Raw genomic sequence first — 22359 nt, 5'->3', positions numbered from 1 at the left:
GTTTATACTGAAAATGTTGGAATGTGATAGTCAAGCAGAGTTGTCACACCTGTGTTATGCTTTCCTGGTCGTCTAGACATTCCAACCTCCGTTCATTCTTGTAGATCTGAATCCATCACCTGTGCTTAATACTTGTCTGTTGAAAAAAGTAAATACTCCTGCAAATGGTGTGTCGTGTACATGCTCTTCTAACTTCAAACAGGCCTTTAATTCGCTTGGGTTATGTGAAGTATATTGGTGTCAAGATAGAAAGATTACTTTCAAGCAGCCAGGTGTTCATTCTGAGATATTTTTTTTTCGATAGACCTACCCATACATCTCCTGCTGTTTTCAGCTACATCAGAGTGAGGAAGCATGTATTTTTGACTATGGTACTGGAAGCTTTTCAGGCATCCCTACGAAGGATGTTATCCAATTTGCTGTAATGATTGTCTGTTTGTATGTCCCCCTTTGTTGCTTGCAGCAGCTAACTTAGTTTCCTTCTCTTGAAAATTAATCTTATTTCATCTTAGAAAAGATAAATTTAGTCTTTGTACTTGAGACACTGATACTGCAGTTCACCCCTTTCCATACCTCAGTTGTCTGTCATCTTTCCAAAGCTTCAAACTCTCAAGAGAGTACAATGCACGTCAGATTGAGAAGAGTGCTGTCTCAGTGAGATTGACCTGATCATGAAAATTCCCTTCTTCCTTTCTTCTCCTCCCCTTTCACCCGAAATGACTCCTTCAGGAAACATCCAATCCTTCTGTTGCTCAGTGGATCAAAGTGCTGTATTGTTGGATCTTAATCACATATGAATGGCTCCAGAAGGGATCAGAGCTCTCTTTGTTCATTAGAGGCTTCTAGGCCAAAAACAGTGCCAGCAGCCATAAAGGAAATATGTAAACTTCTATTTGGTCATTCAGTGAACCATGTCATTCTAGGTTTGACCTCTACTTCTTCGCGCAAACTTCCTTCTGCAGGAAGGTGGCCTAAATCATGATCCTAAAATATATTAATGCTGGCAATTGTATGGAAAGGGATTTTTTTTTCTTTTTTCTGTTTGATGTCCTCTACTAATTCTTCTCCTTGCAGTTTCCTGCTTCTGAACATCCTCAGCTGTAATTACAAACTAGGATTCAAAATGTTCCAGACTTATCTCTAACAGACAGAGGCATGGTCTGCATCACTGTGGTATCACAGTGTGTTGCAAAGTGTAAATGGCTAGAATGTGCTGGTATCAAAGTAAAAGATTTTTTTTCTTCCTGTAAAATGGATTTGTATTGCACTGGATGTGTACACATCTCCACAGATTAGGACTGGTAATAGGAAGATGAACTGTGTAAAAAAAATTACTTGACCGAGAGATTTTACTTCCTTATAGCACATCAAGATGTTGAGAGTGCTTAATGAGGTGAAACGGTATTGGATATGACATTAACAAGACATTGTATATCTCTTCTTGCTTCAGTTGGGGTCATTTTTGTAAAGTGATTTTAGTGATAACGCCACTTTCCCTTTATATATGATTCAAACTGAGATGTTCTTCTTGTGTGTGGACTAACATAGTTGAAGTGCAATTTTCTATGTTTCTTATAGTGTTTTATCGAGCATGAGTTAAATACAAAACTGCTAATAAAATTACTGTCATCTATAAATTTTAGTGGTGAAAGAGAATGAGATGTTCCATGTCATCCAGGGTATTTGTGCACAAACACAAGTGTTGTTTATTGGGTTATTTCTTTGTTACTGTCATGCTTTAAAATGTCATCCAGTGCAGAAGGCAAACCAAATGACTTAGATGATAAATTATATACTGTGGATAATGAAAAGAAAATAATTGAATTGTTCATGCTTACCCTTTGGGTTAGAAAAATCATTTTGCAAAGTGAATGACTATGTTCACAGAAGTAAGGATTGGTTTTACATGACTTGTTAGTGTACAGGCTATATTAGTAGACCAATACAACTTCAAATATAGTCTCATTGCCTTTTTATCTTCATATACTGTATCCATAACTACAGACAAGGCTAAATGGGAAGGAATTTAGTGTTTTAACTAACCCTTATAATAAAGTTCACAAAATTCACCTATGTTAACCTATAATAAAAAATGAAATATAGAAATCCTACCAGAAGTGTTACAGTGTTGCATGTGTCTTGTATAGAATAAAAGAACTGGTATCTCCCCTCCTCCTAGAATAGCTGAAGATCCAGTTAGACCACCAGACAGTGGATTTTTTATAGAATCCAGTTGTACTTGTATGTTCTGCATGTGTCTTTAATCTGAACCCATTTTATTGTATTTATACCTTTTACCCATAGATCCTGTTAATGCATTTTAAAGCTTATCAGGGGAACCAATAAACCATTTTGTTTCCTGTGACAAATGTCAGTGTTTCACCTTGATTTTTCTGACCATTACACATTTTTCAGTATACTCTGCTTCCAAGCACCATCAAGTCCATTTCCAGATTTGTGCTTTCTAGTTGGCAAATGTGAGGCTGATACGCTACCAGCTGGGATGGAATCTTTTTAATATTATGTCATTTCTTCTATGATGGATTAGACTTCTTTAGAAGCAGGATGTTTTATAGCTCATAAGTCATCTAAAGCCATTTTATGTGGTTGATCTCTTCACACCTCTCTCTGCTTCACCTCTCCAGTTCCTGCTCATTGCCTGTGGTCTGACTGACATCATGAGGACACTGTCCTTTCTATTAATCTGTCTACAACTGGGCCTATAAAACAGCATGGCTGGTAGCAATCTTCACTGGATGCTGGGTAAACTACTGTACAATGTGCAAATACTTCTTTATCCAAAGTCTGAGAATTTGATTCTTCTCCAAATCAGTTTTACAGTAGGCAGCATAGTATCTTTTCCAGCTTTTCTAGAGAAATGTATAAAACACTTTACTCATTGTGTTGATTTTTAAAAATAACCTGTTGTTAGTGCTTCATCTTGTCATGAGGTAATTTATTGTTTTAAAAAGACAATTGGAAATGTCACATTAGCAAGGGGACTTTTAGCTATTAGCAAGTGGACTCTTTTTCATTTAAGTCACTAAAGCATCTGTGAATTATAAGCAATGTACTGTTAGTACACTGATTCATTGAAAACCAAATGAATGATTTTCCAGTTAGTGAAGCAAACATAATACATTACTTTGCAGATTCTGTTCTGTTCAGTAACCCTGACAAGGTCTAGCTCTCTTTAGGACCACGGTAAACATTCAAATCTAAAATGTTATTGAAGAATAAATTTTTATATTTGGGTTTTTATTTATATAAATTCAACTCCATGACCTCTTTGCAGTGGTTTCTTCTTTTTCTTTAAAATCTGGACCACCATAAGGTTAAAAACTGAGTCCCTGAGCTGGAGACAGAGGAATATTCAGTAGCTTGTTGCTCGTTATCACCTTCTCATGCCACCAACTGCCTAAAAGACAGAACCAAATAATAGTACTAAATCTAACCGGAAGTGTCAGATATGAAGCCACAATCTGCTACTTTCAGACCGTAAAAATATAGCAGCTCTGATTTATTATTAGTACTTGTGGCTGAAGGATGCTTTATTTGTTTTTTCATTGTCTTTGTACTACTTTGGAACTGCACAGGCAACTCTAGTACACTAGACCCTATATGGTACATCTCATAGAAATAGCAAAATAGTTCAGTCGTATTAAACCTTTAAATTACTGCCCTGCAAATGACTATTTGTTCTTGATGAGTTTTTCATTCAAGTAACCCTCGACCTCATAAAACACTAAACTCATACTGAAACCTGTGCTTTATAATGCCAGATTTTTTTCCCATTTTCAGTTTACACAGTTAGCTTGTATCAAGTTTAAAAATAATGCTTTAAAAGAATCAATTTCATGGTGAATGCATCTAGTCAAACAAGTCATTTAAACATCTTACTCGTGTGTAGCAGACCGTTTTACAAGTAACTTGAGAGTTTTACAAGCCTGTGTTTCAGACAGGATAATTAGTTGTTTTTATATGTAAGTTTGGATTTAAACTCATTAACTTCAGTGTATAGAACTCTTCCTGGCCTCATATGGAGTAGTTAGTTAAGGTCTTTTTAGCTGTAGTCATATTTAATAGCTCATTTTCAAGAAGTAGCAAAATGGTGCAAATTTCAAATGTGTTCTCAAAAAACCCTATCCTTGTAGCTTGTTACTAGTAGCACCAAACATCATGTGGCAATTTCTAATGTAAAGAAAACAATTAGTAATTGGAGATTTGCAGAATTAAGACTCATCTTGAGCACCAGAACCCCAAAATTTAAAAGACATGATTATACCTTCATTAAATCACAATTTTGAATAGGTAGATTAGTCTCTAAAGTGAGTGGAAAGTGCTTAAAAAAAAGATGTTCTAGTTAACTGATAGTCTTCTCTTAAAAAATTAATGCAAGTTATATTTTTGCTATATACCGTTTCCTTTCCAGTGAAAAGCTTACACCAGGTGTAAGCTGGGACCTGTTAGTAAAACTGCAAGTCAGATTCAGAGGTAGAGAGAACCTTGCAGAAGCTGGGTTTCCCTTTCTGTTGGGATCACTTGACAAATACCTGCTGTTGTTTCTCATTGATGCAGTCATGAGAACTGAGGCATCACTAGAACATCATCTTCCTGCCTTCAGGTACTTTTCTTCAGAAGTAACCTGGCTTTTCTGTGACACTCAAAGGCACACCACAATCATAGGTATACAAAAGCAAGCCTTAATTCACTTAAAATAACAATAGCTTGATTACAGATCCTATTTTAAGCATCTTCAATACTGTTATCAGTAGCCTTCCTTCAAGGAGGCCATAAATTTTAAAGATGCTGTCTGTCTGCCCTAGAATTTAGGTATTCTTTGCAGAGGAGTGTGGTTTCTTCGGGTATGGGGTGGGAGTTTTTTTATGTAAAGGTTTATATCCTGCCTGAGATATCGGTGGATCTTTCTTCTTTTATGTATATGCACTCTTGATCTACTGCCTATTATTTAATCTTTTCCTTGTAGCATAGGTCAGGATAATATAGTACAAGTGGTACCTTGATGCAGTTAAGTGAAGAATATTCATTGCTCTTTTGCTTGTCCCTTCCCATGGGACTTTTTTACTAAGAGACTTCTCAGACAAGTAGCACTCTCTGCTGCAACCTACCGTAATGGAAGGAATAACACTGGAGCTTGGAAAATGGTTGATCCTAGCCTAATACTTTTAAGTTCAAAAGAAGCATACAGTTCTTCAGCATCTTACTGTATTCACCTATCCCCTCAAAATCATTCTGGTCATACCTGGCTTTTCCAGCATCATTGGTGCAAACCTCTGTGTTAGTTCACTAATATTGCTTTCCAGTACTGGAAATAGTTCACATACCTGGCTTTAAAAAATCCTCTCAGTGTAAAATGCTCCCTTTTTTTCTGTATCTGTGATTGCTGATGCATTTCCTATCATTTTAGATGTAGTGGCAAATTGGTTTTGCGGATGGGTATTCTCTGTACCTCAGTGTACAGGACTGTGTCTGATTTGAGCTGTGTAATTTTGCTGTTGGTATTCTCCTACTTTATGAAGGAATCTGGAAGCTTGATGGGTCTTAACTCAAGCAAGGTCCTAGTCACAGAGCATGGAGGGGTTCTGCCATATTTCTAGGTGGAGAGTTATTTAACTCCAAGTAATGGAGATGACTCTGGAGCTGCCTGGACGACTAGTTTGAAGTGGTGTCTTCCTGTGAGTTTGGAAGAATTGGCACTTCCAGAGGCATAGACCTAGAAAACCCAAAGGACAGATTTGTCTCCTCTAACCATGAGGCAAGGAGGAAATCCTCAGAAACAGTTTCCACAAATACCCCTGGTGCTGTAGGAACTAGGGGTCACAGAGCCCATGGCATTCCAGCAGACAGGAACTGAAGCTGGTGGCTGCGTCTCTGGGAACAATTTCTGCTGCAGAAATATTGTATGTTAACTTTTTCCAAAAAGGAGTTATTTCACAGGCTTTCCTTTCAAAATAAATGGTTGATTGCAGTTAGTTCTGGGCTTCCATTCCCTCTCTGTGGGCTTTGCATAGTTAATAACACTTCCATCAGCAAAGGACCTGAAGGGAGGTTGAAACCACCCTACACTTACACACTCTACTCTGTACCTTGTACAGAACAGGTGAAATAGGTACAGCTGCCTGATCCCCCTGTGCTACTGCTGAATAAATGGCTTTTCGTTTGTGTTCATACTAGCTGTTGACTTGGAACAGTTTCAGCAGCGTAAACGTGGGGAACCAACCACAAAGCCCTTAGAAATCCTGTTCTTTGCTGTTGATAAAAGATGCATGTCCATACAGTTTTTGGTGCTTTGCAGATGTGGGCATGGTATAGAGATGTTATTTATTCAAGTGCTAGATTCATATACATGTTCAGGCAAACGCAGATGAATCATCACATATGCACCTCTCCAGAAAATAGTGTTTAACTGTTATCTGAACAGAAAACATGCCATTTGCAGAAAGGATGTCATAGTAAGGATTGATCTTTGGATTTCTCATTATTCTAAAGGTTATTTTGACACTCAACATCAGAGGTAAACTTTTTCTGGGGGGGTTAAAGCTCAGCACTTGTGTACCTGTGTCTCAGGTTTAGTTACTAGTTGGAACCACAGTCTGTTGTTAAAAATAGCATATTTTGCTGCTGAAGTCAGCATAGTCTGTTGTTACTATTGTATTCTGAAGTAAACCATGAATAACTACAGTGTATTAAGAAAAAAAAAGCTACAAAAACTCTACAAGGTGCTGAAATATAACTGTTTAAAGATCTTTAGTTTAGAGCCTCTGCTATTTTTTTGCATTTCTTTAGTTATTTAACTAAAGATGTAACAAAAAAAACCGAAACCTGAGTATGAGAAGGTAGAGAGGAAATGTGTGATGGTATACTAAAAGCTTCTAATAGATTTCTCGTAAAATTATCTCAGATATGCTCCATTTTTATTTTTTTAACAGATTAGGGCAATGATAGTAATTTAAACAAATTATCCTGTTTAAGTTGATCTTATATCCAATCAGTTTGGTTTTTTTTGTATCTTAAGAATATATTTGGGTGCACTAAGTATACACTTAAATGGAAATTTGTTCTTAATATATAGTAAATCAGCATTTCTCTTTCTGTGTAGTATGGTGGGGGGAATGTGATTTTTAGATGTCATCCAAATAGCTGACTTTAACCAGGGCTAATATTCAGCATTACTCTTTAGGATTTTGTATTCTAACCCTTTAACTATGTAGCTTTCACATAGTATATGTTGCAACCCAGAATACTTAAGAAAACAGTAGGTAAGAGGAAACAATAGAAGCAGTAATGTAAAGGGTTAGTTGCGGTGTTGTTTTATTAAATGTGATGTCTGATTTCCATTTCTGATTAGTTCTTTGGAATAAATAACAGAATTAAAGCTGTAGGTACTACAGGAAAATATTTTACTGTTCCTTCATTGCACGCATTTTTGTATAATGCCTCCTTCTCTGTTCTCATTGTTTCACTTGTCACTTGAGAAGGGATGCTCTTTTGCTCACTCTGGGGTTGCATATTGAGAGCTGTTGTCTTGTTTGTGCAGACCAGCACTGGCTATATGAATCTTCATCTGGATGTCTGGTTTTCTCTATACAGATATGGTGCTGCTGTTATCTCTGTGTATCATGTTATCTCTGTGTCTTCAAGTTGTAGAAAAAGCACATGCTTACATAAACAGAATATGCTGGGTGAATGAGACATGGAAAGCAAAGTATAGATGTAATTTTTGGCATCTACCAGTTCTTAATGTTTCTTTTGAAAAAAATAACAGGATGTAACCAAAGAATTCTAATATGTTGTAGTATGTTGTGTGGTAAAGACTTGCATGAAAAGAGCTGGTAGATCCTTAAAGCACACCTTTGCTTCCATCTGCATACATGCAGATCTAAGTACTTTTGCACCCTCAGCAGTTTTCTGATCTTATTCTCATCTCTCTTATTTGTCCCATTATATGTATGCATTAAAACACATATTTTCCATTTTACAGATCTTCCATTCTCCATCCTTATAGATGATGCAGTATTTTATATTTTGCAGTTAAGCGCCCCCTCTGTATTAATCTTCCAGCTCTCTAGCTCACTCTCCTTTTTCTTGTCTCACACTTGCATTTGCCAGTACCATGTTCTCTCTGTTTGGAACAGTGTGTCTGTGCTCATTTGCCAGGCGTCCTATTTCTTCATTCAGAACGGTTAGGTATCGTCTTTAAAATACATTTCTTTCAGCAGTCACTTGCAATCTGAAAAGTGTAGTGTCCTGTGGCCACTAGAGATAACAAGGATGGAAAAGTGCATCTGTTTCACAAAGCACTGTGTAAGTTATTTTGTGGAATATGCGTATAAATGACTTTATTCCTCTTTATAAAGACTTACGAGCCAAAAATACTGGCCAGGTGTCTTACAAATCTAAGTACAAAGCTCAGCTGGAAGACTCTCAGATAATCTTTTGTATAAAGCAAAATCTAAAAAAAAAAAAAAAGATTGGAAAGCTACAAAAACTAGAAATACTGATTTGTAAAGCACTCACCACTGCCTGGGAGGAGTTGTACAAAAAGGCTTCTAAAAGGCTTCTGATGGTTTTGAAATCTTGTCTGGAAAAATTGCTTACCCTGCCGTCACACAGGAATGCTGAAGATGACAGTCTTGTGTTTCTTTCGATTTTATTCAGCAGGTCAGATTTTTAAAAACAACAACAAAAAAACCAGCTCAGTTACATAATTCTAATTATCATAGAGTGTACTTAATAGATTCACTGCAAATTTTTAACATTGCTCATATAGACTTTGGATGCAGTGGCATGTGAAAGTCAGCTGGCAGTGAAATATTTTGCTTTAAAGAACTAGAATTTAATAGCACTTCTATGGCTGATAATGTTGCTGAACCTCAGGTGGTGTTCCTAGGAATAGCCCTGTGCATAGATTGTTCCAGGCCGAAGCATATCACCGTCCCTTCCCATCAGCTGAGGCACTTTCATTCCTCTCCTTGTTGTGTAAGAGGTATTCCATATGGAGTCAATAAATATGAGGCATAGGTGTTTTAGGAGAAGTGCTTATGAGACATAGGTGCATTACAAGGATCCCTCTAGACATGGATGAGATCACTGTTATGAAGAAGCATATGAGCAGGCACACTGAAGTATCTTTTCAGGAGGATTATGAAGTGTCTGTAGGAAGAATAAACGTCACAAAACTTCTGCTGACAGTTTTGCACGTTAGAGCAGCTGTTCTGGTCATACAAGAGGTCCTTCTAGCCAAGTGCAGTGTCAAGGAACGAGGTATCTAGCAGATTTTTAGGGCAAGCATGAAAGTGTTAACTTTTGTATGACAGTAGATTGAGCTAGTTTATCTGAGATGAAGTGGCTACCGATCTATTCCACCCACTATTATAAATCACTATACTCAGAGTAGGATGAGCAGAAAAGCACGTGTAGCAGCTCAAGAGCTGTGCAGCTTGCAGTCAAGCACACTAACATGAACTAGAGTGGATTTCAGTTTACTTTTTAGCATCAGTGGTGATTTAAGCAATGGATTCCACTCTATGGTTAGTAGGTCAACATTTGTGGTTTCTATTTAATTTGCCAGAAATTCCTTTCTTTTGTTTTCTGTTTTCCTTTTTTAGACACAACTTCTTTTACCTCTAATACCATCCTTTTCCTTATTGCCACTGTAGAAAGCTTTTTTTGTTTCTTTTAAAGTCTTCTGTAGCAGTATAAATATACTCTGAGCCACTAATTATGGTATTCTTTTTTCTATGCCACCTGCAAGCATTTACCTTTTTAGCTGCACAGTTAATTTTCTTTTAAGTTACTCATTTTATGTAGTTTCCCTTTTTAAAACTTAATGATATGTGATGGACCTTTGGCTTTTTCTCTTCTCCAGAGATACTTAATTTGCTCATGCTTTGGTCACTGTTATAGGCAGCTTGTCTGTTGTTCGTGGAGTCAGCAATCAAAACGGCTTCTCTCTCCTGCATCTTCTGAACAGTTGTTCTAAAAGGCAGGTTTTTATGATGTCTGAGAAAGTAATCTCAGTCTCATAGCTCAGTGAAACTTATGCAGTGCTAATATGGGGAATCCCAATCTCCCATTATTATTACATTTCTCGTCCATGCGGATTTGTGATAGACGAATGAACAGTTTCTTGTTGTTAATACATGCAATTTAAGTAATTTTAGTTTAACTCATACCTCCACCAGGTCACCTTCTTGCAGCAGTACTTGCTTAATCCTCTAAAAAGTTAGACTAGTGGGGATGCTGACATGACTGTGCAGCCTTTGGTTAGATATAATATACTTGTGTTGTTACAAATATTTTTCTTTGCCAGTAAAAAACGATGAATGAAAAAATATTTTACCCATTCAATTCTTGAAATACAGCTTGGCAATGTAAGTCACTACCTGAATTTTATATTTGTTTACAGTGATTAATCAGAGTGGGTTGAAAGCCTTTTTGTGTTGGTGAAATTTGGTATTAAAATTTTGAATCTGAATGAAAAATAATACTTCCAGTCAGCTTTTTTTTTTGGTGTTGAGTAGTAGATAGAAATGACTCTGTATTCATGTATGACAATATATAGGTTTTCCTATAGATTTTATGTTCATGTGGTTTGTGAACTGGCTAGATGAGGTTCATAAATAGGACATATAAAAGCTTTCAGCAGGGCCTGGTTACTCAGTTTACGTATGTCAATAGTAACATCAGTTCCATGCTGCTATGCTAATTCACACCAGCTGAGGTTCTGGGCACCAATCCTTTTATTGTGTCTTGACTTCTTTAGCACGTAGGTTAAGCAACATTTGATAACCATATGCTTAGTGTATTCTGCCAGTAGAATAGGACTTAAAAGGTGGAGTGTGGGAAGAGTGGGAATAATTGCAAATGTGTATTGTTAGACTTTATTGAATTCAGAATGTGGCATAGATACAATGTCAGCTTCTCTATAAAACAAGGCCCCCATGTGGAGTCAAGACATACAGTGAGATCCTGTAAAATAGTAGTGAAGAAGTCTTAACATTATGTGGATTTAATTGATTGTGTTTATTCTAAACTCGTATCTTAAAAAATTAGCAATCCCAAAGTAAACACTGGCAAAGCCCATGTAGTAAATGCAAGTCTAACGTGTCAGACATCTGAAACATGTTTGAATCTTTGTATTTGTCTTTGGCAGAAAGCTTTTTACCATTTATGCAAGAGGGGAAGACAAAAGAGCGTCTTCGGAACAAACCCCTTTTGTGCTAGTGCAGTTGCAGTGTAATATAGTTACTGCTGATCATCGTAATTATGCAAGAACTACCTAGAAGATTGTGTATTCAGAGAATTTCAGCTTCCTTTGGATATTTTGTGATTAGCATGCATCCTCTTAGGAAATCTGCTAGGGGTGAATGATGGTCATCGAAGCAAGTAGAGAAACAAAAGCGCATGGAGAGCTGAGAGCATTCCAGTGGAAAACTCAACTGTATAAACAGTGTTGGGCATCTGATTGTGTCAGTCTATCTTTATATAGTTGTTTTCATCTCTTGCATGTAAAAGAAGGGTTACTTTTTAAGTCTAAAAAACATCACTTGTTTTTTAGAACTGAATGACATCTTCTGAGTTAAAGGGGGAAGAAGTTACAGTAAATTGGAAAATATTTGTTTTGTGTCTGCACATTTTTTTCTGGAAGCTTCAAAGTTGTAGAGCCCGCTTGCAAAGCTCTGGACTTTAGCAAACTCCATTGTGATGTGAAGTTTATATGAGGAAAATACAGTAAATATACCATTGAGTGTCCCTTGGATTGTGGAAAATCACTTCTGTGCTAGTTCTGGTTTAGTTCTTTATTATTTGTAAGCCAATTAATATTATTTACTATATTTAGCTGCTACTTATGTGAATATAAGCAGTTCTGCTTTCATTACATTATGAAAGCTTCCCATTTCAAAAGCCACTCCTAAATGATCAGTTTAATTTCAACATTCATCTAATGCCTGTTAATGCAGATACTCTAAACTGTTCTTAGGTGTGGAAAATGACAGCATATTGCTGATTTTGTTACATTTTGATTACACACCTAGAAACAGGAAATAACAAATTTTAATCAACATTGGGTGTTAAATAACTTACCTGTAAAACTTGGTTCACTAAATCAATTTATGCTATTTCACTGCTGAAATAGAAATTCTATCTCTATATTCAGTCACTGAAATACACCTTGAAGTCATTGTGTTTTTCTTGGCTGGAGGCTACCTCGGTAAGCAATGTTGTATTTGCTAGTCTGCTTACTGCCATCATTTCCGTATGTGTGTGTTACTAGGTTATTTTATGCTTTTAAAACCAAGTACTCTCCTTACAGTATAACAACCTTTTTCTAATAATTTCTTCATATGGTATAGCCTTATGAAGAGGCTACGTAAATACAAATGTGGATAGACTTCAGTGAGCTTAAGGGGCTGATGGCAGTAGTCTTCCAGTAGAGGGGGTGTGGTGGACATCCTCCGTGTTGTGGGTGTGAAACATTTCAAATTACTCTGCCATATTTGTCAGCTTAACACCAGCAGGCTGCTCTATCAGCTAGCTGCACTGACACCTTGCTTTGTTATTCTTCTGTGCAGCTTTTACTTCCTCCCCTTATTCAGCAGTTAAGGAGGCTGTTGCTGAAACAAGCAAGAGAGCTTTCTTATCCTGGTTCTCCAGTACTATGATCAGTGCCACTAACTCAATATGTTAATGAGAGTAAACTCAGTTTGGTGTCACTTCAGCTGCTGGAGTCATTGCGACATATCCCTTATAAAGATTAGTATTTAGGTTCTGATCACGTATAAACAAGCTAGCACATCAGTTACTAATGCGGCACTGAGATAGCAATGCTAAAAAGTAGGTTTGCTCATATTAAAATGCTTGTTGTTGAAGTCATGTTTATTTCAACTTGTATGTTTTCTGAAATGTCTGAATGTTTTCTGAACGTCAGGTGCTGTGCTTCATTTTCAGATGTTTGCAGGTTGTTACTGCTATAATTCTACTTGGTTTGAAATAGATTTTTAAAGGTTTCACCTCATCTTATCTGGGGAAGCAGAAGTTCCCATCTCAAAACCACCATTTTTTTTCTGATACTTGTTACTAAATGATCTGCTCAAAATTCATTTCTAAAAAATAACCCTTCTTTCCATGTTGTCAGGGTTGAATTCTGATTAATGTGAGTTGATTCAACTACAGTTGGTTTCTTTTATTAGAATACATTACTAGATAGAAAAACTGTTGTATAGGCACTGTAGGAGCTGCATATAGATCTTGTAGCTTATTTGGGCCTTGGAAGCTGGCTTTTTGCTTTCTTTCAGTTTTGTATTCCCCGTGCACATGGAACTTTGCACAGTGTGGCTCCAGTTGCCTGTCTAGGGCATACCATAATACGAGTGCCTACCATAATACTGGATAAGCCAGTATTGGGTCAAATACTATCAAGACAAAAAATTTGATGAAAACAGTAATCTGTGGACCAAAATAACCTGCAGACTGCTGTCTTCTCCAAAGAGGCATCAAAAATATGTTTTGATATTGTATTTGTTATTTTGAAAAGTCATTGGAGTATACTACTAACTGAAAATAATTTCTTTCTTAGTATTTCTGTGGATCTGTTTTTCTGCCTTGACAGTTGGTGTAATTAGCATCAGTGATGACTGGTCTTTTCCAAGAAACTGCATCTCACTCAGTTATTTCATTAAGGTTTTTAATCACCTTAAAACTTGCAATACTATATTATAGCATATTCTTATGCCTCCTTGCTGTGTGGTTGCTGCAGAAATAAAAATGGAATTAATTTCATTAAAAGATGTCCTTCTTTATAGGCATTATTAGGTATTGTTAGTAAGTAGCTGAAGTCTGCTAAAATGTGCTGGATTTTGTACTAGGATGATTGCACAAAAAATGATCATGTAGTACTTATTGCTATCCAAATCATGAAGAACCAAGAAAAATAGTGTGCTATTCTGCTATGTTTAATTTTAGAAAAACTGGTTTTGGAAGAGTTTTTTATTCTCTGGTGTTATTATTCTCTGGTGCTCATTAGGAAACCTTTTCCTATAGCTCACCTTTGACTGGAATGTTCATGATTTGTACATTTCTGACAGTTAATTTTTGTAGTTGGTCTGGTGACAAATTCTGCATCTCAAGTATTGCCAGTTAAAGTATGATGAAACATACAGCTTTGGCATTAAAATGCAAACATAACCTAAAATTTCATAGTTACTTTTGCTATTTTGGCTATGGTTTTGAACACTTGTTTCATGGGCTTTGCTCTTTGTCTTAAGCCTGTACAATTCTTCCCCAGACCTCCCATGCTGTTAAGTGTATGGGTAGAATGGTAGCTTTCCAAGCAGGTCACTCACCCCTAAAGAAAACACTTTCAGGTCACATCATATAACCTGTATTATAAGAACAGCTGTGGGTAAGATTCTAAAAATGAGTATCCTGATCTTTTCACATGGGTTTTATTTTGTTATTTATTTATTGGTTTGGGTTTGTTTGGGTTTTTTTTAGATGACAGACAGAGGGTTGTCATTACAATATTAATGCATTGATCTCTTTCTTAATAGATTAAAAAATATTTTGAACTTGAGCACTTGCACGTGGAAAACGCTGGATCCTTAAACCCTGCTCCTTGGATGATATGGAAGCAGTAAAAGACAGCCTTCTCCCTTCTAATAAACTTGCTAGAAGAGAGAGATTTTCGAACCTTCAAGAATGTGAAACCCAAGAGAGAAGAGCGATTCTCCAGGCATCACTGTACCTGAACATTCTGCTCACAGCTTAATTATGGTGTGGTATCAAGAGATGGCTGTGGATATCTTGTTCATACAGAGTTAGTGCAGAATGTCCTTTTGTTAAAATAAATACTCTGTGAATCAGGTACACAACTATTTCCAGTATAGTTGTCTACACTACTGAAATAGGGAGTTCCTCTTTGTTTACCACTATTTCTGCACACAGCATGTTGCTTTCTTGCATTGCGATCATCCTTGATAGGAAATTTTACACGCACAAAAATAAAATAATCTGTAAAGGAGGAATTCTACCTGCTACCTTGGCTTTTAAAATATAACTAATGTCTAAAGGATTTGTGAGAGTAGTTTGTATTAGCCTGTTTACTGTGACTCTGCAGTATGGAAAAGCACAGCCACTTGAGACCCTTAGAAGGATACTTTAAAGGCAAGGATTTTCATGAAATGCAAAAAGGTTAGTCGTAAGGTTTTACTAGGTGAAAACAGAGTTGACAAGTTTGTTGATTCCTCTTCTAAAGTCACAGCATAGCCTTGTCAAAGACAGAACCGCTGCTTTGCTGAAAGCTTCCTTAAAAATATATTATCAAAGAGATTTATGGGGATAATAGTACTTGGCAAAAATAGGTAACATAAACAGGTGGTCTGAGTACTAAAATTTTCAGAAATATATAACAGTTGGATAAAGTAAAAACTTTCATTGAAGGTAGTTTTGCATAACAGAAGCAAAGCAAATGTCTGTTAATTCAGCTGTGGAGAACTGATCTCTAGTTAGAAGTGTGACTGATGTTAAATACATATTTATTCCTATATCAGTCACTTATAGACTGCTACTGTTATTGTAACATTGCCAAGGCATCTGTACCATAATTAAGGGCCTTCCAGTGTTTGTACTATAAGCTTCTCTTTTCAGGGGATTATAACGTGTTCTTTCAAACTTCCTCTGGGGTAGATGTTACTTAGAAGACAAAAAAGTATTCATTGGAAACAACATTTGAAATACATTTGGAAAAAAACTCATTTGGTTCCAGTAACACAGTGTGTATTTCCTCTTTCCAAGTTTTCCCCATTGTAGATTTGCAGGTTTTTTTACTGCCTTTTCTTGATATATTAAAACCTTATAAGGTGATCTTGCCCATTAAAGAAACATGCCAAGTCACTTAATGGTTCACCATTAAGTCAGTCACAACAGGGTATGTGCAGATCAGTCAATGGACTGTTGCACACCTTGAATGTTGTGCCTTGTGCATTTAGCTACCCTCATGCATGAGCATCTGCAAACTCAAACTGTAGTGATGTGTCTTGTCAGTGGTTCCTTATCAATTCTTCTGGTGTTTTAAAACTTGTAACTCCTTTTTTTCAGGGCGTTAAGCAACATATCCTTCCACTCTGAGTGTTTATTTTTTTAAGTAAGTTTTAAGTTTATTGTAGTTTCTCAGTAGTTTATTTGGGAATAAGAAAATAGCTTTTAAAGGCTTATAAAAGCCATTTCTCTATTACTTGCAATTACACTCTTTATTATACAAAATGTTTTTAGTAGGTTTTTTGTTTACTTTTCAACTTTCATGGACTTCTTGCATTGCTCAATCAGAATTATTTTTGCCCAAATGCATGGCCTGATGATCACTGTTTCAGATTGCTTCCTATTATCAGAAAGGAAACTGATAGGCTCCTTGTTTAATTTTAAGATAGAATAGGCAGAAAGCATGAAGGGTTTCTCTTCTTCTTTTGTGTTTCTTCTTTTTTCTGCCAGGTCCATTGCTTCACTCCTAGTACTTTTAGAAATACCAAGAACTGGAAGTGTTAATTTTGAAACACAGAGAGGAGTCCACTGTTGGTTCGGTTCTCTCTCATCAGTTTAGGTGCAACGCCAGCTGCCCATCAGCTTCCCTTGTATGGGTTAAGGAGGTTCATTTCCCTGGATTTAAAGAGGAATTGCATCCAATTTACAGTTCCAAACTCTCTCTTAGCTGACATGAGCTCAGAGGCTACAGAGTCCCCACGTGCCCATAAAGGTCCCCAGATTTCTGTCCTGTTTAGGGACAATGACAAATAAATGTGGGGAGGAGTGAGAGAATTATTTCCCAGAGAAGGCAGGCAGTCTGGGCAGGCAAAAGGAGGGATTTAATGTTTTTACTGCTTGTTCATTGAGCACAATTTAAAAGATGAGTTATTTTTTCTTTTTACTGAATTTCCCTTTCTTTCCCCTGTTATGGACCAAGAGGTACAGCAAATGAAAATAAGTGCAACTGGTTTGCATTCTTAAAACTGTACTTGTACCATCAGTGAGTCTGATCCAAAAACTAAGAGCTTCTGAGTTATATTTTGGTTGTGATTTCCCAACTATGCACTGTTGGAAGGTGTACGTAACTGTCATGCAAAAGGTCCAAATAGTCTATGAGGATATGGCTTTGGCGTATGTCACTGGCCACTTAGACGAGGACCTTTGGATGTTTAATGCTTTTTCTCTAGGAAAATGCCAACTGCACAGGAGCAGTGATTTTTTTTTTTCCAATTATTTTTCATATGCCTTTTCTTACTAATACAGTGATCATTCCTCACCACAGGCTGAAACAATACCTCATAACTGCATAAGGCTAAGACCAACACTTTACTTTGAGTGTAGTTCTGTGGTTTTGTGTTGTGGATGGACTTAATGGATGTGAACCTTAACATCTGCAAACACCTTCACCTTTTTTATGGAGGAATTAAAAATGCTCGTAGCAGCTCAAGTCACACTTCCCTGTCTTTCTGTCCTTCACCAATCTTAATTGTTTCTTTTAATCTTTTTACATGTGTTCATCATTTAGGTGAAATAAACTTGGGCACTAGGCTCTACTTTCCATGCAAGTTCATTAAAGAGTGAACATTGTCTTTTTAAAAAAGATACTGTGCTTTAATGTTCTTTAGCCATCTGTTAAACTACTTTCTGTATGTATGTGTGTGTATGTGTATGTGCCCACATTGGGCTTCTTCTCAGACCTGTGGCTGTCTGCAGTGTCTCAGTCGTCAGAATGAAAACATTATCAATCAGTATCCAACAACAGCTGGTTTTGACAAGCTTCTGTCTGCTGCCGAATACTTTACAACTTGTCAGTAAGAACTCTTTGTCTACCCACTTTGAGCTAGTAATCTTACTGCTTCCATGTTGTGTCCTGTACTTGTACTTCTTGCATTTGTATGGAAAAAAGTTAAATCTTAGTGGGTTTTGATATTCTTTCTTGCTGTATAATGATCCATGTGTATCTTAGCTTGCTTCTTCAAATGCGCTATACAAAAATCTGTGATGTATTATTTCAGTTAACTTCTCGCATTTCATTATATTTATAGAAGTTGCAGATTTTTGTACCATATTAGTTAATAGAGTTGCCTTTTTGTAATGGCAATTAATTTATATTACAAAAGTTTGTATCTTTACTGTAGTCAAAAGTATTAGTTAACAGCCATATTATCTTGACTTTATACTAAAAATACAGTGTCTATACACGGAAGTTGAGCCATTCAAGTGGACAACTGCTGACATGGGGAAGTTGTACTGTTTGTGATTTATACATGATTTCCACTATCAAAAAAAAAAAAGAAAATAAACACTGTGTAGAGTTGACTTGCTAAGTTTGGATTTCTTGAGTAATAGCCAGTTTGTGAATATGGTGCATTACCTTGATTTGGAGTCTTGAAGATAAATTATTTACTCCTAGATGAAAAAAGTTACTGTATAATCACTGCTAAATTTACATAATTACACATTTACACACACATATATATACATATAATAGAAACTTCCAAAAATTAGCTGATTTATGTCCACAGCAAGATGTGTTCCTCTGGAAATTGATCTAAAAGATACTGCAAGTTTAGGTCAAACAAAGATTGGAATGGTTTTTATGCAGTTACTCTATAATGTTAACCTGAGGAACATACTTATATGACTAGAAATTAATGTTTAATAAAGTGACATAGAAAAGTATGTGCACCAAAAAAAAGAAAGCTACAGAAGTTGAGCAAAGGAAAATACAAAGGGAAAAATAAAAGCTTGCTGAGACAGCTCGGTGTTATCCTATCAAACATTATTTGAGTAGAAGAGACTCTAACACCACAAATTGTAGCTGCTGATGGAAGTACAGCACTGCTGAGCCAGACTGGAGTCGCTGATTCAGCTACTGAGGTATGTTTTTTTCATTTTATTATTTTTAAATCTGCCTCTTTCCAAGTCTAGGGTGGAAATGGAAGATTTGTAAACTCAGAATATTTATTTCAATTATTTTGTTTCATATAAGTAGGAACTAAAAATCTGTTAATCATGCCTCATTTGATAGCTCTTGAAAGAATTTTCATTAACTCATTAGCCCTTTGACCTAAATAGTTCAAACAAATAAAAACATCTGTTTGTGTCAGCTCTAGGGTTAGTCATCCAGGGCCTACGTTAACATGAGAAAGTCCCATATTCTGTGTGAAAACAAAAGCCATATCTTTTCCTGTATCTGACTTGAAAAGAACTGAAATCAAGTAAGGCGGCTGAATTCTGCTAGGTGAAGAGACTGAAAAAGATCATTACCATTGTCAATCCTCAGCCCTCTTGGGTAAAGTGACTAACTTCGTTGTGTGGGTTGGACTGAAGATCAGGTTTAATTTCAGGTCTCAGTTCTGAGACATTTATGCTTAATGCTAGCTGCTTATAATGTATTTCAGCTTTTATCACAGCTGTATTTAGAGAACCTAAAGTATGCTGTACATACTGCTTGTTCATTCACCAGTTTTCATAAGAAAGTGTTACATTTGGTAGTATTCTGGTGGGTCTTGATGGAATATATTTAGGACAACCTTGTTAGTGGAGGGTGTGTACATCAAACACAATCAGCACTACCATTTACGATGTCTTAAATATACTTTAATTTTTTAGTCACAGAAACTGTCTAAAAAAGAGAGATACCCAAATGTGACTATTCTGTGCAGCTTCAGTTATCTGTGGTGATAAGACAGGGAGAATGGAAGATAGATACTCCAATCATCTGGTTGTCATGTTTACAGTAAACCCAACAAAAGTCTTCAGCAAAGTGTCCTGTGCTGATTAGGAATAATTATGGAAAACTAAGAGTTGAGGGAGTAAAGACATGATCTATGCCCAGCCATAATACTATTACAAAAATAGAGGGAGTAATTATCTGAAAATAGCTTGGGTTTGGTAAAGACCATATTTGTAATGAAAAGTTGTTGTATTGTTAATTTCTGAGGTACTTTTCCTCACACATGAAAAATCTATACATATATTTCAGAATCTGTCCACATGCTAATAATTAAGAGGCATGAATTATGTGCAGTACAAGGAAAGCCATTCACAATTAATTTTCTCAATTTTCACTATTAGATTGTGAACTAAAACTGACAAAAAATAAACTCCGAAGTCATAGCACTTCTTTTTTATCTGTCACCTTGAAGGAGTGAAATGCTGTTTTCATTTTTATTACTATGTCATGTAACTACAGTTTATTGCATTTCAGTATGCATTGGAAAGTATTTGCATGTGTTAAGTAAAATAAGACCAAAAAAAATCTTTTTGTGGTTTGGCAATTTCCACATATGAAGAACTGCCCTCTTTCTAAGAAGACATTAACAATTGGAGTACAGAAGCCTCATATTATAGCTTTGTTATAAATTGCTGCTAACTGAAATGCTAAATCATGGAAATCCTAAACAAAAGACCTAGTACTGTTTAAACGCATAGTCCCAAAGACTGCGGAGAAGAGAGCATAATAGTGATTTGCATATACATGTTGCAAAACGAAACTAAGTTTAATAGCAAATCACACAACAAAGTAGTTGGTATTTTAGCAATGTGAGAGTTTGGGAATTGGAACATTGATAGATTTTTCAGGATCATAAGGGCATTTCGTAAAAAGTTTAATCTTATAGTAGGTTACCTTTTCCGCCTGTCAACTTTGGCACAGTCCCCTTACAGCAGCAATTGCTGTTGTGTGTTGACACTAAAAAATTTTTATATAGAAATTAATTCACTCTGCATTCTGTAGCACATGCTAAAATAGCGTTTTCTGTCCTGTGTCACCTTATTTCATTTACTAGAAAGCATATATCCAGTTTCCACTAATACAAGTCTTGCTATTTTTTGAAATGAGCTTCATGTACATTTGATAATAAGCTTGGTGTACTATCATGTTCAATAGCATATGCTCAGAGGAGCATACACACACAAATTACAGTATTATTGAATACCTTTCAAAGACTCAGTTCATGCCAGTATAAAGTAATGTATTTTTAATGCTTATAACAACAAATGCCTGTTTGCAAAACTACATCTGAATTATTTTATTATAGCATTCCCATGTATGGTGTCTTTGAAAGACCTAGAGATTCAAGATGTGAATGGGATTGTACCATTTAAAATCAACACTGATTAAACTGCAGTATCTGGGAAATTGCCTTTTTTTTATTTAACAGTGGAATGAGCAACTCCATCTCATTATTGCCTCAATATTTACCATGCTACAGAGAAGGAATGAGCACTCAGTGTCAATAATGTGAATTATAACAGCCTTAGTCCCTGTTTTCAAAATTGCCTTTTTTGCCAATGAGATGGTAGTAATCCTCTCTGGCTTACACATGTGTGTCAGTTACAGTTGAAAGCCTTCCTTCAAATATCTAAAACTAAGGTTAATAATAGTAATAATGAAAAAAAAAATGCTAATTACCTTTTCTAAAAATATTTTTGTGCATGATTTGCAGGAATGTGACTGATGCAGAAAAGCTCACTGTTTACATTTAAAATATAGAGCATGACCTTTTGGTTACAGTAAATACAGTACTGCAAGTCTGGTAAAGTCATCACATATACTAAAGGTATTGAGACCATTTACTCCACATTCCTCCCTATTAGCTTCCACAATTAGCATGATCCACAGCTGAAAAAATAATTCTAGTTGTCAGTGATAAATGGGGTGAAATCGTCAATCACTGAAGTCGACAGTATTATTTTAAAAAGATATTACAAACAAATGTTTACCCAAAGATAGCAGCACGTTGCTGAGATTTTGTTCCTCAGGGTTCTCTCATTTCATTCACATGGCAAGCTGACTTTAATGCTCACTTGCAGACTAAAGAGAGCTTTTTTCCCCTCTACTTTTCCTGTAGTATGAAGAGGACCAAACACTCAAGCACCAGCAGAGCCAGGAACATTCCTGGTAACCCCCTGAGACATGAGACAGAAATTCAGCTTTTTGTTTGTTTTCTCTTGGTATGATGTGCAGACCTGAGGTTTCAGTTCAGGCCTGTCTCTACTGAGAGATGCCAGTAATACAGGAGTCTGCTATTATGAGCTATATAACTATCTTGCCTATTCGTAACATTCGCTTTTGATCTCTGAAGAATTTTAATATCAAGGTCAAACAATATGGTGTAGTTTCATATGCAGATGTTAGGTGACCAAGACAGTAAAAAAAATGCATACAGGGTTGTATGAGGAGAAATCTCCCATAACACTGCTTTGGGATGGTTAAGTCTTCTGGTTGCTTGTGAGAGATTCAGCAGGCAGTTTTGCCTTCAGGTTTAGGTCAAGTCATATGGAAGAGTAACTGTTTCTTCTATTAAGCTT

General features: G+C 36.2%; 1 protein-coding gene across 1 annotated transcript in view; it reads left to right on the top strand.

Moving 5' to 3' along the window:
- The window catches only part of ARL15 (ARF like GTPase 15), a 216336-nt gene extending 197981 nt beyond the window's left edge, over window positions 1-18355 (top strand). The window contains 3 exon segments of the mRNA XM_031051618.2: window positions 14574-14595; window positions 14598-14668; window positions 14670-18355. Coding sequence (XP_030907478.2) covers window positions 14574-14595; window positions 14598-14668; window positions 14670-14771 — 195 coding nt within the window. The 3' untranslated portion in view covers window positions 14772-18355.
- Window positions 18356-22359: the final 4004 nt, after the last annotated feature.

The sequence above is a fragment of the Melopsittacus undulatus genome, chromosome Z, assembly GCF_012275295.1.
Source record: "Melopsittacus undulatus isolate bMelUnd1 chromosome Z, bMelUnd1.mat.Z, whole genome shotgun sequence".
Classification (NCBI taxonomy): Eukaryota; Metazoa; Chordata; class Aves; order Psittaciformes; family Psittaculidae; genus Melopsittacus; species Melopsittacus undulatus.
The sequence above is the reverse complement of the archived record's forward strand: the minus strand, read 5'-3'. Positions and strand labels throughout refer to the sequence as shown.